At 40.7% G+C, this 14926-nt stretch overlaps 1 protein-coding gene across 5 annotated transcripts in view; it reads left to right on the forward strand.

Moving 5' to 3' along the window:
* GPM6B (glycoprotein M6B) overlaps window positions 1–14926 on the forward strand; it is a 138803-nt gene that overhangs the window by 94126 nt on the left and 29751 nt on the right. Inside the window, exons 1-2 of one of the 5 annotated variants that reach the window (XM_045855924.1) lie at window positions 5878–6319; window positions 13400–13519. The exons of 1 other annotated variant lie outside the window; for it this stretch is intronic. In XM_045855924.1, the coding sequence (XP_045711880.1) occupies window positions 6259–6319; window positions 13400–13519 (181 nt within the window). In that variant the 5' untranslated portion in view covers window positions 5878–6258. Of the gene's footprint in view, window positions 1–5877; window positions 6320–13399; window positions 13520–14926 lie in introns of those variants that run through there. 3 more of the 5 variants (XM_045855925.1, XM_045855926.1, XM_045855928.1) reach the window with 3 other exon arrangements.

Here is a 14926-nt window from a genome sequence, read left to right on the forward strand (position 1 = left end):
GCTCTGCCCCTGGGTACTGAGTGGGAGGCTGGACTTTGAGGGGGAAATGTGCTATGAAATTAGTTGGAGGGAATTTGGAAACATCCCTTCTTGGTGATTAATGACTCCCCACTAAGGAGTCATTCAGGGGCCAAAAGAAACCTGAAATATAATTCCAGAAATTTGAAAGGAATAGACATTGACAAACTTTATTAATAGCTATGTGACTATGATATGGAATTGTAGGCAGGTGATTGTGCAACCCAATGAATTCCCAGTTGGCTGAACAATCATAATCATATAATGTAGAATAGCGACTCAATATTCAGCATGCAATTGGTGCTTAATGAATAACAGTTAAATGAATGAATGAATGAATGAATGAACGAACCAATCAGTCAACCAGGATGATGCCCATAGTGCATACACAGGATTCTCTCACCTTGGTCTTGTTATGTTCAACATATCCATAAATTATTTAAATCACAGGCATATAAGACACATAAAGCAAATTTACTAAGAGACTGTGATGTTATGATTTATATTAAGAATCTTTATCCCTATTTCTGGCACAGTGCTCCTAAAACTCTTGGAATTTCCTGAACCTAACTATGGGGGCTCGGTGCCAGTAGCATCCACAGTGTGATTATAGGTTTGGAACTTTCAGTCCTTGCCCCTACCTCCAGGGAGGAGAGAGGGACTGGAGATTGAGTTCTATCATCAGTGAGTGATTTAACAAGTCATGCCTATACAATGAATCCTTCATAAAAACCCAAAAGAATGGGGGTTCGGGGAGCTTCCAGGTTGGTTAAGACATGGAGACTTGGGGAAAGTTGCTTGCTTGGAGAGGGCATGAAAACTCTGCATCCCTTTCCTCATACCTTGTGTTATGCATGTCTTCATCTGCCTATTAATTTGTATCCTTTAACATCCTTTATAACAAACCAGTAATCAAGTTCGTAAAGTGTTTCTCTGAGCTCTGTGAGCTGTTCTAGCGAATTAATCAAACCGAAGGAAGGGATTGTTGGAACCTCTCATCTATAGCCCATAGGTGAGAAGCCCAGGTGATAACCAAGACTTGTGACTGGCCTCTGAAGGGAGGGGGCAGGGGGGTTCTTGTGGGACTGTGTTGTTATCCTGTAAGATCTGGTATTATCTCCAGGGAGATAGTGTCAGAATGAGGTTGAATTTTAGGACACCCTACTGGTGTTGGGGAATTGCTTGGTGGTGTGGGAGATGACTCCACCACACATACATAAAGTAGAATGGGTGACCAGAATTGTTCACCCATAAAATAAACCTGGGAAGGTTATGAGTGGAATAGGTCATCGAAGAAAAAATCAAGATTATGTTGGTAAGTTGAAAACTGGACCAAGATGTACAGGCATAAGCATGAGCCCTCTGTATGTATGAGATTAACATTTCAATTAGACCACAGGCGCCTGCGATTTTGACAGTAATGATGGTGAAAAAGACTTGGGAGTCTTGCTCCTGTCCCCATCATTCAACCAAAACTGTTACAGAAATTCCAGTGACTGTTTGGTGGTAAATGGTACTTTCTGCTTGTCCTCATCCTCGTTGCTCCTTCTATAGTATTTGGCACTGTTTGACACTGTTAACTTTGTGCCCTCCATGGAAACTTTTTCGAATTCAGTAATCCCACTTTGGCATTGTTCCCCTGTTTTTCTGATCGTTCCTTTGTAGTCCTTTTTTACCCTCCCTTTAAAGGTTTTCCTTTACCTTTATATTTACAGTCAATGTTCCTTAAATTCTAATCTTAGAGTATTTGTAATCTGTTTCTCTCCCTAGTCATTTGTTCACCCTTCATTCAAAATATATTGCCAAAGACCTACTATGTGCCAAGGACTATTCCAGGAGTTGGTAATACAGGAGAGAACAAAACAAAAATTTCTGCCCTTAAGAGGCTTATATTCTTGAGGGGGTGGAGAGAGACAATAAAGAAGTAAATAGAGAGATCAGTGTTGGGTCATGGTTAAAGCAAGGCTGAAAATCAAACCCAGGAAAGGGGACTGGGCATTTATAGGCTATACTTTTAGACAAGAAAGTCAAGGAGGATCCCCCGAGAAGGTGGCATTTGGGCAGAGCTGGACACCTTATACTACCAAGGATTCCTCTGCACCAGACTCCCAGATCCTTGTCTCCAGGTAGCTCCTCTCCTCCGGAGCCACGTTCCTGAATGCCTCCTGGACAGCTCCTCTGGGATGTCCTAGGGCACCAGGAGCCACACATGCTCATTTCTTCTACCAAACTGCTGCCTCCTCTTTGGTTCCCCATTTCAGTTCATAGCATGACCGTCTCCTTGCTCAACCAAGCTAAAAACTCCAAACTCCCCTTCACATCCTTCTCCCTCTTCACTTCTATGCATAGATAGGTATTCAACCAGATATCATCCAGGTCCTTACTTCCCTCCATGCCATAATGTAGGCCCTCAGTGTCTCTTGCTTATACTATTTCAGGAGACACCTAATAGCTTGTCAGCCTCTAGTCTGGCCCTTCCCCACTCTCTCTGACATTACCAACAGAGTGACCTTTCTAAAAGCACAGATCAGATCTGCTTTTAAGCCTTCCATCTGCCTCCCAGATTAGCAAGGTGTTCAGTCTACGTGGTTTCCAGCCTACTGATTCAGCCATCTCCCTTCATTTCCCTCCTACCACCCACCAGCCTCATCATATACCCTATGCTCTGGACGCTCTGTCAGAGAGTTATCTCCCCAACACTTTGATGATACCCTTTTTGTATTATATTTTTTCATTACCATTTAGTCCCCTTATACCCCCCATGTGCGCGCACACACAATTACCATACTGTTGCTTTTCATATCTTCTTTTTCATTTTTTTCTGGAACACTTTTTCCCTTCTCTATATATTTCTTCTTTACCCTACCCTACTCTTATCCACTCTGTTTTTTTCCTGCCCTTCTGTGCCCTTCCCTACTCTTCCCTTCCCTACCCTTCCCTTCCCTACCCTTCCTTACCTTTTCCTTCCCTACCTTTTCCTACCTAGCAGGTAGGGTCACCCTGGTTTAGGAGGGTCTCCTGAGTCTGTGTGTTACTGATTCTTGTACATGTGTATGTTTATTGTGGATATTAGTACTTAGAAGTTTATTTTGTGCATGTGTACTGAACCGGCTAGGATTCTACAGAAAGCATGAAAATATATAAGTTGAGCCACATGAAACTACAATTCTTCTTAGCATTAGCAATTTTGTATGTTTCAATCTAATACATCTATTTTGTATCAGTATTTGTTATTCCTATTTTGGCTTTTAGAAGTATTTTTACCTTCAGTCCAGATGCCTTAATGTATGTGGCTCAAAGAATTACTTTCAGTTCTACAAGACATTTCCCATCCTACTCATTCTATATATTCATTTTTTTTCTGACCAAAAATAGATGGGTACCTGAGAAATGTTATAAATATCTACCCCTCTTTCTTGCTAGTAACAATCTTTCTATTATTATTTTTCTGAATCAGATGGTTTCTCAGAAATATCCAGGAGGTTTTTGAGGCTGCTTATAAGGTTACAGTGGTAACTTTTAGAATTGTCATACATTATTTACCTAATGAAAAGACAATGATGATGCTGTGAATAAGGCAAAAATGATAGATTTAATGATACATGGTACATTAAATGATACAAAAATAATACATGGAGTTTTGCAGGGTGAAAGTAGATAAAAGTATCAACTGGAGAATTTGTGACTATTTTGTCCCATGGTTTTGATTTCCATGACTATGATACAGAACTAGAGTTGCCCTTAAATTTGGAATGTCTTCCATATTCTGCCTCCCCACTCTTGACAACATTTTAAAATAATATCCTTAAGTCATAGCGAAAAAGTTGTTCTATTCTGCAGTTTTTTTTAAGTACATTGAATTGAATGATTTTGCTAGATACTTTTAAAATAAAAACCAATAATATAGCTAATCACAACAGTCCCCTTTTGGGCCGAATTGAATTTCATTTTTGCTTTGAATTCTCATTTGAACTGCTGAGAGAGAACAAACCAGTCACAGAGCAACAATTACCATCTTTCTCTCTGTGTGCACCTATGCAGTCTTTGCAAAAATGTTTAAGACCATCCTGTTTGGACACATCATCAGGTTTTTCTGTAAGGGTAGTTCATCACAAATGGGCCTCTTTTGGGGTTTTTTGTTTGTTTTTTATTTGTCTCTTCTTTGTCTATCCTCCTTTTACATTTTTATTGAATCCATTGGGGTGACATTGCTTAATCAAATTACATAGGTCTCAGGTGTACAAGTCTCTAATAGTCCTCTGCATATTGTACTGTGTATGCACCCCTATGTTCATTGCACCATTGTTTACAATCGCCAAGATTTGGAAGCAGCCCAAGTGCCCATCCGTAGATGAGCAGATAAAAAAGCTGTGCCATATTTACATAATGAATCTCTTTTTGAAAATCTGAAATTTTAGACTGCCATGTTTGTCAGTCCCCTCGCTATGAGACAAGGAAATTGAGTGGGGCCATAATTTAAGGAAACAGCTGGTTGTGGGCGAGGTCTTCTAGGACAATGGTTAAGGTGAAAAATGAGATGTAAAATTAAAAGAAAATGTTGAAACAGGCTCAGCGAGTTCTCAAAATCTTTTTTGGTTTAGCAGAGCTTTAGGTATTGAATGCAGAAGGCTTTGGGGATTATCTAGACCTAATGTGTTAAAAGATCGGGTTGTTAGAGGATTTTGATTCAGGATCTTATGCATTTTTGTGTGTTGAGCAAGACACCCTGAAAACCTCAGAGAGATTTTGGGGGGGATAGAGTGGTCTCTAACTTGCCTTTATGTTTGCTTTTAAGATGGGTGCTCACCCCGACCAACTACCAGACTCTGTTCTTGGTCACGGAACCCTTTGCACTGTGGTTATCAGTATTGATTATCCCTGTATTTGATTTGAGTTCCTATACATATTTTGATAGGGAAAATGAAGTGAAGTGAGTCAACCAAATGCTTAAAACATGGTGCAGAAATTAAGGGTGCTTGGAAACACGTGGCTCAACCACGATAAGGCTTATATGCTTGGATGGGCACGCTGAGAATGTTGGTCCCACTGGTATTTTGGCCTGCGAGAAGGCTTGTGAAACCAGCGATCAAAATCAGCATTGGTACAATAGCTTTTATGCTGAACGTTTCAAATATTCTTGAAACTACCCTTTTCACTTTGAGCCAGGGGTTCTAATGAATAAAGCTCCATAGAGAAATAACCACATCCGATAAGAAAAAAAACAAAAACATTCTATCGTGATTTTCATTCCAAGAAGCCATCCAAAATGTCAGCTAGGTACACTTGTAGCATATTATGATTATTGTAAAATAAGGACAGGTGTCTCTTTATGAATTGGGCTTGAGCTAAAGTTTTTCTTCCTGCCACACATGTTAGCTAGAGACCAGCAAATTGGTTCTAATACTAAATTGCTACACTGCTATTATTAGACGCATGTTTGAGTTTTCTTCCCTCTTATGTATTTTTCTTTCATATATATATATATATATATATATATATATATTTACATTAGTCTATCTACTTAGAGACTGTGTGAAAGACAAATCTGAAAGAAAGCAAATAAAATAGGGACCCTGGCAAATCCTTTGACTATATTCTGCCAGGGTTAGGTGGGGCGGGGTGGTAAATGAAATACATCCAGTTGTGATGCCTCCTAAAGGGGTCCCACGGAAAAGAAAGGGTTTGCTTATAGAAGACATGCATTCTCCTGAGAGCACACACTTCGTGGCCGGCCGGCCGGCCAGCTGAGTCACGTGGTGGGAGGGGGCTCTTTTCTTCTCCGCAAGCCCTCCTCTGATGTCACGAATCTCCTCTCTCCTGGGAGAATTAATTAGCATTCATTGGGCGCAGTTGGCAAGGAGAAGGAAGGGCGCGTAGAGCGTGTGTAGGAGAGCAGGGAGGAAGGGGCCCGGTGGGGAGCGGGTCCTTCCCCCTCCGAGCTGAGCCGCATTGAGATTGGAGGCACAATCGGACAGAGAAAGGCTGTTTTATAACTGGGATCCTCGGTGACGTATGGCTGCCTGCTCCTTGGCAGCTGTCTTTATGGACCAGTAGGCAGAGGGGAATTGACGCTGACGAGACTTTTGCATCTTGGAAGGGACTGTAATCTACTGTAGTGAAGAACAGAACCTCTCAATCACACGAGTGTAAATAAGAGACGGAGGGGAGTCCAAAGAAAAGGAAGAGGAGGGGAAAAGTGTGTGTTGGGGGGAGCGGGGAAAAGCATTTTTGGTGGATGGTATGAAGCCAGCCATGGAAACTGCAGCCGAGGAAAATACTGAACAAAGCCAAGAGAGAAAAGGTACCCAGTGCTGACAATAGCCTGTTTAAAGCTTTTCATTGGGGGTGCTTAAAAAGGGGTAGCCCGGTTTTGTGTCTCTTGTGAAATAGCTCAAAAGTAATCCCTATGGCACGGTCTTGCTTTCAGGGTGTTATTTTTCCTGTAGCCTGATGTTAAATTAATAGAACAGCCTTTCTACAACCCATTCCTGTTCCAAATCTTCCTACAGAACAGGCTATTTCATAGAACGGTGTCCACAGCTTGTCACCTTGAGGAGCTGGATTGGGGGAAACTGTCTCTTTTTTTAATTAATGGAATGTCATCACTTTGATTCTCTGTTCTGCATGTTCTAGTCCAGGGACATGGGACGCATTGTTTGCTGCTCATGCCGAGGAACCGGAGGGGCATGCATGTTAATTACACTTCGGTTCCACTCGTGCTGTAGCAGTTTGGGCATTCTCTCATTTTCTGACTGCATACGATTGCTCTGTCTGTGTATCAGGCCCTGGCTAGGGCATGTCATAGCCATCAAAGTTGGAGCTTGAGGGTGGGGGGGCATCAGCTCTGTTGCCTGTTGCTGATGAAATTGGGTGGGGGGGGGATCTTCTGCTCTTTATGATTTGGAGATTTGGGGGATGAGGGGGGATTGATAAAGGTCTTGTTCCAGAAAGGAAATCTTAGAATATGTCACAATTTTGACATATAGCATGCTTTTTTGTAGAAAGATTTTGTGGTAAGAATGTGGCAGAAAATAGAAGCTAAAATGAATCTTTTCCGAGATCATGACTGATTGCAAGTTTGATGCCCACAGAATCAGCTGGGCTGCTGTTAGGGAAAGGGCATCTCTCAGCATGGTAATGGATCTCCCTCCCCCAAAGGGAGAGACTGTCAGAGAGGAGCAGGACCGGATGCTCTAACCGCACTGGCTCCAATATCAAAAGCCACCGTGCGAAGGAAGCTTATTCTTTCCCACGGCCCTGCATCCATGGACAGTGACTAAACAGTAGTAATTGTCCAGGATGGAGGTTTTACTTATGAATATGTAGGTTGGAGTGTGAAATTGCTGATAGCAAACCATTTTACATGACAAAACAGCAATTTCATGTTTTCAACTTAACAGAGCCCCGGGGTTAAGGCACTGCTTGTTTTTACATGAGATTTCTCCTGTACACAATACTTTAGTAACATGGTATCCTAAACAGAGCAATTTTATTTTTTAAATTAATTATTCTCAACTTATGATAAAATATACATACCTAAAACTTGCCATTTAAACCAGTTAAGTGTATAATAATTCAGTGGCATTAAGTACATAGTCCTTCAATTTTAAATTGGTAGTTTAGTTCAATCCCTGCATCAAACCTACTGCCCTTTCCACCAAATAAAAACAGCCAAAAGCCCCCAAACAACCCTGCCTTTTCTTGTATGTGTATATTTTAAATGTACATGAGCGAGCAAGTAGTGGTAACAGAATTTATGAAGCTGAGGAACTGAGGTGACAGTTTAAAGATTCATTTCCATAATGATCAGAGGCAAAGTTTGGGGATGTAATGAAGCGATATCGCATTGTTGTGAAGTAGCCTACCCCAGTTGATAACAGGTTTTTCCTAAACCAGATGACTGTTTAGTGCACACTTTTTATTAATACGGTGTCTGCCAGTGGCAGATAAAACCATTTTGGTCTCCGTAAACACATACCTTTCGTTTTTCTCTCCAAAAGCAAGCAAGGGGCATAGAACCAATATGAAATCCCTACCACACAATTGTGTTTCCTCATCATTTAGTCTTACAGACCATTATTATTTTATGTCAAAGAAATATTATTTCATATCAAATCCACAGGCTGCCACTACATCCGTTGACCATCCGTATAGGAAGACTCATTAGCGATGCTTTTGGAGACAAAATTAGAAGCCAAAGATAATTCCTGGAGGAACTTAAAAAATGTAACATGGATAAACACTAGCTATCTGTTAAGGATCCCAAAAGTGCCATGTTAACACAAGCTTTGGTCACATATGTAGCACTTGCTGCAGTAGGAACACGGTCCAGGCAGTGTAGTTTCACTGCAGCCTCAGGGGTTAGGATCGCTATGCAAACTGCCTGCCATGCATGTTGGTCTGCAGGGCGGCCTCTGTCCCAATCTCCCTCGTTCAGACTAACAAGTTCATTACCGCACAAGGCAGAACTCACACAGGTATCATCTTCATAGTGGCCTCAGTTCGCTCGCCCATCGTCCTTCGAGGCATAAAACAAGAATAACACATGTTTGTGCGTGTCTGCCATGCCAGTCTTCCTTCAGATTTCACTTTCAATTAAAAAAATATATATTTAGTTCATTGAAATTAACATTTTAAAAATGGACGTAATTAGAGCATTCATTATATAATTTTTGAGCAGATGGAGCTGTTCTTTTTTTTTTCCTTTTAAACCTTTCAGCAAGGGATTGAGTTTACCAAATTTAATCCTATTTATTTTGTCACTTCCCATCGGTTTTTATGCACATGTATTTTTTTTCCGTCTGTTCCTTTCTTTGTTTTTAATAGTTAGCACTACAGGAGATATCTGTCTCGTAATTTGGGGTATTATTGCCTAGTGGCTAGTACCCAGAAACCTCTGGTTTAATGGCTTTGGATAATTATTACAGTGTTTATTAAGAATATAAATTAAATTTTGCATTATAAATCGACCTCAACTTTTCTAGGTGATATCACTTCCCGGGAGTTTTGGCAGGACAAAAAGAGCTGTTTCTTTAAATCAGAATGACTTTGTTCCTATTTTTAAAAAATACTCCAAGTCCCTTAAAAAAGAAAGCAAATGTGTTTTTGAAACAGTTTCCTAGCTTTTGCCACGGAACACTACTGAAGGATCAAAATTTACAGGAAGCATTCAGTAGTTACTCAGGAATTTTTAAGGAAAGCAAGCAGTTTTTCTCAGACAGATGTAAGAAATGCCAAATTATTACAAATGACAGCTTTTAAATTGGAAGCATTAAATTAAATCAAAATGTGAGGACTGAGTAAGCAGATTCACTGAAATGGAATAAGTGGAGGAAATGAATTAGAATCAAATAAAATAGATAATGAGACTTAATAATAAAGAATGGAGTTAGGTGGTTTCTATTTATTTCTGTGGATTATTACTTGATGTCAATTCATTTGTGAAAGTCAGTGCATCTGGAATTGCTGGGAGTACAGAACCATGGGGCAGAAAAACAGTTGAGTCAGTTGCTCTACTGCGTGAAAAAGTCTAAGTATCTGTGAGGAAAATTATTTTTATTCCATGTAGAAAATTGGAATCTACCAAAGCAATTATCATCAGGCTAGTTGAGCTCCTATGACTCATTGCTGAAAGAAATTCCAGAATTCTAGGCACCAAATTAAGTTCCTAACCACATAGGAAGAAAAATATAATAAATTGGAAATAGTGTGTAATTAAAAATAAATTACAGGACTTAGTCAAAGTCAGAAATGAATTCAAATTTTTTACTTGATTAAAAAATTAACACATCCATTTAAACCTTTTAATCAAATACATACAATTTTTTACATGGTTAGGTTTTGTTTTTGGTTTTGGGGTGGTTTTTTTTTTTTTGCAAAATGTGTGTGCTTTGGACCTTCTTTTTTGTTTAGGAAGAAAATCACTGCTCTAGAATATATGACATGTATGTTGAAAACCCAGAGTGACACATTTAACAAGTTACACTATTTCTGGTGATCTTTGAATTATTTGATTTTGAGATTTTTATTGATGTTTTCTAACTTGATGATATGCATATGGTACAGAGGATGTTTTAGATGCAGTTTTTCCCTATAAGGATCTGCCCAGGAGGACATTTGAAGAGAGGGTGTCTGGGGGATAGGCTGTAGCGAAAAGCGTAGCCGGCCAGATGGTGCTGGGCATATGTGGTAGGTATGATACAGCTTGCTTTTCTTTTACTTTTTTTAGACAACTCAAGTGTGGAGAAGATCTCAATGAGCCATTTGGTGGATCTCTTACTTTCATATTATTGTTTCCATTAGCATACTTTTCAAGACTTGGTCTTGCTATTTCATTAGACAAAGAATTCTGACCGAGTTCTAGAAATTTAGATTTTCCTACCTTGAAATTGAGTGGAAATCTTGCATTCAAATTACAACATTAAAAATTGTACTTCTCTGTTATTTGGAAGTAGAGGTCAATGTATGGGTGTCCAACCTTTTGGTGTCCTGGGCTGCACTGGATGAAGAGTTGTCTTGGGCCACACATTAAATACACTAACACTAATGAAAACTGATGAGCAAAAAAAAAAAAAAGGTTTTAAGTAAATTTACAATTTTGTGTTGGGCCACATTCACAGCCATCCCAGGCTGCATGTGGCCTGCGGGCTTCAGGTTGGACAGCCCCACATAATCTTAATAACCCGACTTACTAGCCTTGATGTTTCTGAGAGTATGTGAAATATCCAGCTACCGTCATGACAGATTTCCCCTTACTGGGACTGGTGATGAATTGGATGATTCCAAAGACACTCTCTTGCTTTTTTTCTCCTTGGAACGAAATGTACATCCATGTGGGATGGTTGGCCAGGAACAGGATGGCTGTGGGACAGAGGAAGAAGGTGACACACACTGGCTTTGAAGAGAGGGAGGCTACAGTTCTAGCTCACAAACATATCTCGTTGTTCATTCATTTGTTCACTTATTCACTTAATAGTGTTCTCTTTCGAACCATCATCCTTCCTCTGTCCTCTCAGCTCATGTCATAGGAATAGAAAGATGTTCACTCATTGTAGGGGGCATTATGTGTAGTTTAATCTTGGTTTTGATTAGAATTTTGCTGATAGATAGCAATGAAATAGCAGACAACGATGCCAGAGAGAATTTTGATCCTTAGCCAGCCCAGTGTTATTTCTCTTTAGAGAACCTATAGTAAGAGAAAATAATTTATTTTGTTGGTTGATTTGATTAATTGCATTAACTTCTTTATATATTCCAGCCTGAATAGCCATATGCAAATCAAGGATCAGCACCCCTCACCTGCAAAGGGACAGAGAGTCAATATTTTGGGCTTTGGGAGCAACACAGTCTCTGTTTTAACTATTCGAGCCTACTACCATTGTAGCCATAGAAGGTATCGAAACAACTGGGTGTGGCTGTGTTCCAATGAAACTTTATTCCCAAAAGCAGGTGGCCATCCTTCATGACCTCCACTATAGTCTATAGTGTCCTTAAAGCTTTCCTTTCATGTTTTGAATAATAACTAAACATGAAGGCTGGAAAAGAAGGAAAAATAAATAAACAAAAACAAATGGAGGATGATAGATAGATCTTCCAGAGACCTCGCCCAGTAACTGTGGTCTTCCCAGGCAGCTCAGTCTCTGTCGCTCAGTTGCTCCCAGTGATAACTGCCTACACACTAGAAAGTTTGGCAGTCCGCAGCTCAGCTAGTCAGCCTTGTCACTAAATCACATTAACTAAGGAAAAGGAAAACAAAGTGTACAAGGCATCGTTTTGTTTGGTTTTTCCCTCAATTTCCCAATGTTTCTTTCATACCCACCTGTGGTGATAACTAACCACAGTTTTATCTGCGGCCACCAGCCACCCCCACTCTCCTCAGCCCCAGCCATAAATAGTACCTCAGATGCCGCAGTCTGTTGTGCTTCTGCGAGAATATAGGTGGGTCTCCTGTCCATCTCTCTCTTCTACTCTCTCAGGAGAGCAGTTGCTGTCTTCCCTCTCTAAGGCAGGATCCTGGGTGTGCACGTTTTCCCATTTCTCGCCAGTCACCCAGAATTGACCTATAATATACCATTCAAGCTGAGGCTTCTCCCTGCAATCACGTGACTCCCTTCTCAGTGTTAGGACCCTGTCCTTTAAACAAAATGTATACTGTGTTCTTTGAAATTTTGCAAATAAATTTATGTTTAACGTCTTCATTTAAGTTCGGCTCCAACACATGAAATAGACATGATTTTCTTTCCTTTCATAGTTTAAGATTTACTGTCCTAAAAAGGCCTTCCCAGAAGTATTGGAAAACTTCCATCTACTTCCCGCTCCCATCTCCACATCTGCTGGAGTGGTAGTATTTTTATGCTGAATTCAGCATCTCAGGCATGGCTGCCATGTTGTTCCCAGAAAACACATTAGTGTTGGGCAGTTTGTGGTTTTCATTGTCATTGCCTAGCAGCCTGTGTCTCATTGCTCGAATATATGGAGACTTCCCCATCCTGTGAGGAGGTGAGGACAGGGAATACATAGATCCTGTGCAGAGAGTGTCTGAATTGCCTGGCCCAGGTGAGGTCAGTGTGCAGAGGGACCTGGGGGTCCATTTCTTGGTCCATGAGGGTCGCAGGGAGCTCCTTTACATTCAACCAAATATTTATCCAACACACATTTTGGGGGTACCTACTGTGTGTTGGGCACAGAGAGAGAAATTTTTTTTAAAGGAGGATGACATGTTTCAGATCAAAAGTGATAGAGCTACATGGAATCCTCTTGTTTGAGGTCATATGAAGGGGTCATGGCCACTTTAGCAAGAGGAAATCGGGAATGAGACCAATGGACCTTCCTCTTGTTCTTCCACCAGTCAAATGCCCCAGTGGGCATTTTGACTCCACTTTCTAGGCTCTCAAGTACTGAGTTTAAGATGAGGTAACAGAGAGGACTGCAGATCACAGTCAGAGGACAAAAGTGTCATCCAAGATTCAGCAGATCATGGGCTTCCTTGCCAGATTTTCAAGGCTAGGACTGAGTACCATAATGGAGAGTGAGCCTGTCGTGACCTTTGCTCATGCAGCTGCAATAATCACTATAAATACTGTCTGCTCAATATGAGCATTCAAAGGGGTGGGAGTGGGGGAGATGGATAAAATAAAGAAAGAAAAGATGATTGGGGTGATTTTTGTCAACTGAAATTGAAAAAAAAACGAAGGAACAGATTCCAACACTCTCAATTTATCATGCTGAGTTAATAAGATGGTACTGAAAGATTTCATTCCAATCTCATATTTTTAAACTCCCCCTTTCCTTGAACTATATGGTAAAAGAATAACTAAAAATGCTGATATGGAATCTTTGCTGGAGATAGAGACACTGACTCTTTGCCACCTGAAATTGGCAGTGAACAGCAGAGCTGAAATGGAAATTGGCAGGTACCACTGGATGTACCCAGGCTCAAAGAACCACCAGTACCATCCCGTGCCAACCCTGGGGGACAGGGCTAGCCCCTTGAGCAGTCCAGGTAAATACAGCCTCGGGGTGAATTCTCATAGCAAGTCAACTGTTATCGTTAATATTATTTGTAATGGTTCTTTCAGATTGGTGATATTTTATGTTTTGCTTGATGCCTTCATTTTTCACAGGGGCGTGGGTGGAATTGGCCCTTCAACAATTTTTTAATCATCTTTCTTTTTCTCTCTTCTCCATTCCACCCCATCCTTCGCCTTTTTCTTCTCCCTCCTCCCCCTTCCCTCACCTTCACCTCTTCTTCTCAAAGGGAGGAGTGTACAATGAGCTACACTTTGGGGTTAACCACAAAATTTCCAGTGTCTGAACTGATAATGGCATGGGGGAGGGTATCACCCACGTGCACCTTGGGACCAAGAACTAGGCCAGGACACTTGAGGAGCCTTGGCTCTGAGTACTGTGAGTGTCCCCAAATTTCTTGCTGGCCCCACTGGTTTGCACCACTCTGATGTAACACCAGTCATTGCCTTTGAGACAGGAAAGTCAAGGCTCAGGAAATGGGAACCGGATAACGGGACCCAATCCCATCAGGTAGGTCCATTGGGTCCGTTTCCGGTTTCCTTGCTTGTGAGAACACTGGTCTCTCAGAACTGCTAGTTGCTGGGCCTGAGAGAAATGTGCATTCAGGGGGACATTTACCTGGGGGACTCAGAAGGGGAGAACGCTGAGTAACATGCACAGCCACCCACCACATTCCCAAAGTCTGCATGCACCTTAATATTCAACTCAGTTAAGTACAATTCAATGACCTCAAGTTACCTAAAATGTGACTATAAGGGGATGGTGACAGATCAAATAAGCACAATAGGTTTAAAGTTTTGCTACAGTTTTGCATGAACCCTTAGCATCATTTTTCCCAAATAGTTTCTTACTCTTTCAGGACTACCTCTGAAATGACCATGTAGAATCTACAACTCTAGCAACAACAATCCTGAGGTACAATGAAATACGCCTGTTGAATTACAAATGACAAAAGTCATAACACCTGTAATTGGTTAAATATAACTTTTTAATTTTATTTTGATTTTAAAGCCTAAATTGTAGCTTCAGGTGAATTATCTCACTTGGGATTTAGGTTTACATCTGAAGTTATGCATTCCTCCATTCAACATAGGGCTATGAGATGCCAGCTCTGTGTGTACCTGGACAATGCTAGTTAGAAAAGGCAAGCAAGGAGCAGTATCATACATTTGTGTTCAGAGGTCCTTTAAAGAATGGAGGGTTCTAGAATCTTGATTCTTTTTTAAAAAATTGTCATGAGACATGATATATTCATACGATGGAGGGATCTCTTCAGCAGTTAAAAGGAACAAATGACTGACATACTACAACATGGATGAATCTCGAAAACATTATGCCGAATAAAAGAAGTCAGTCACAAGAAACCAAATATTGCATTTGT

This window comes from Phyllostomus hastatus, unplaced genomic scaffold (genome assembly GCF_019186645.2).
Source record: "Phyllostomus hastatus isolate PE091 unplaced genomic scaffold, TTU_PhHast_1.1 phas_scaffold_12, whole genome shotgun sequence".
NCBI lineage: Eukaryota > Metazoa > Chordata > Mammalia > Chiroptera > Phyllostomidae > Phyllostomus > Phyllostomus hastatus.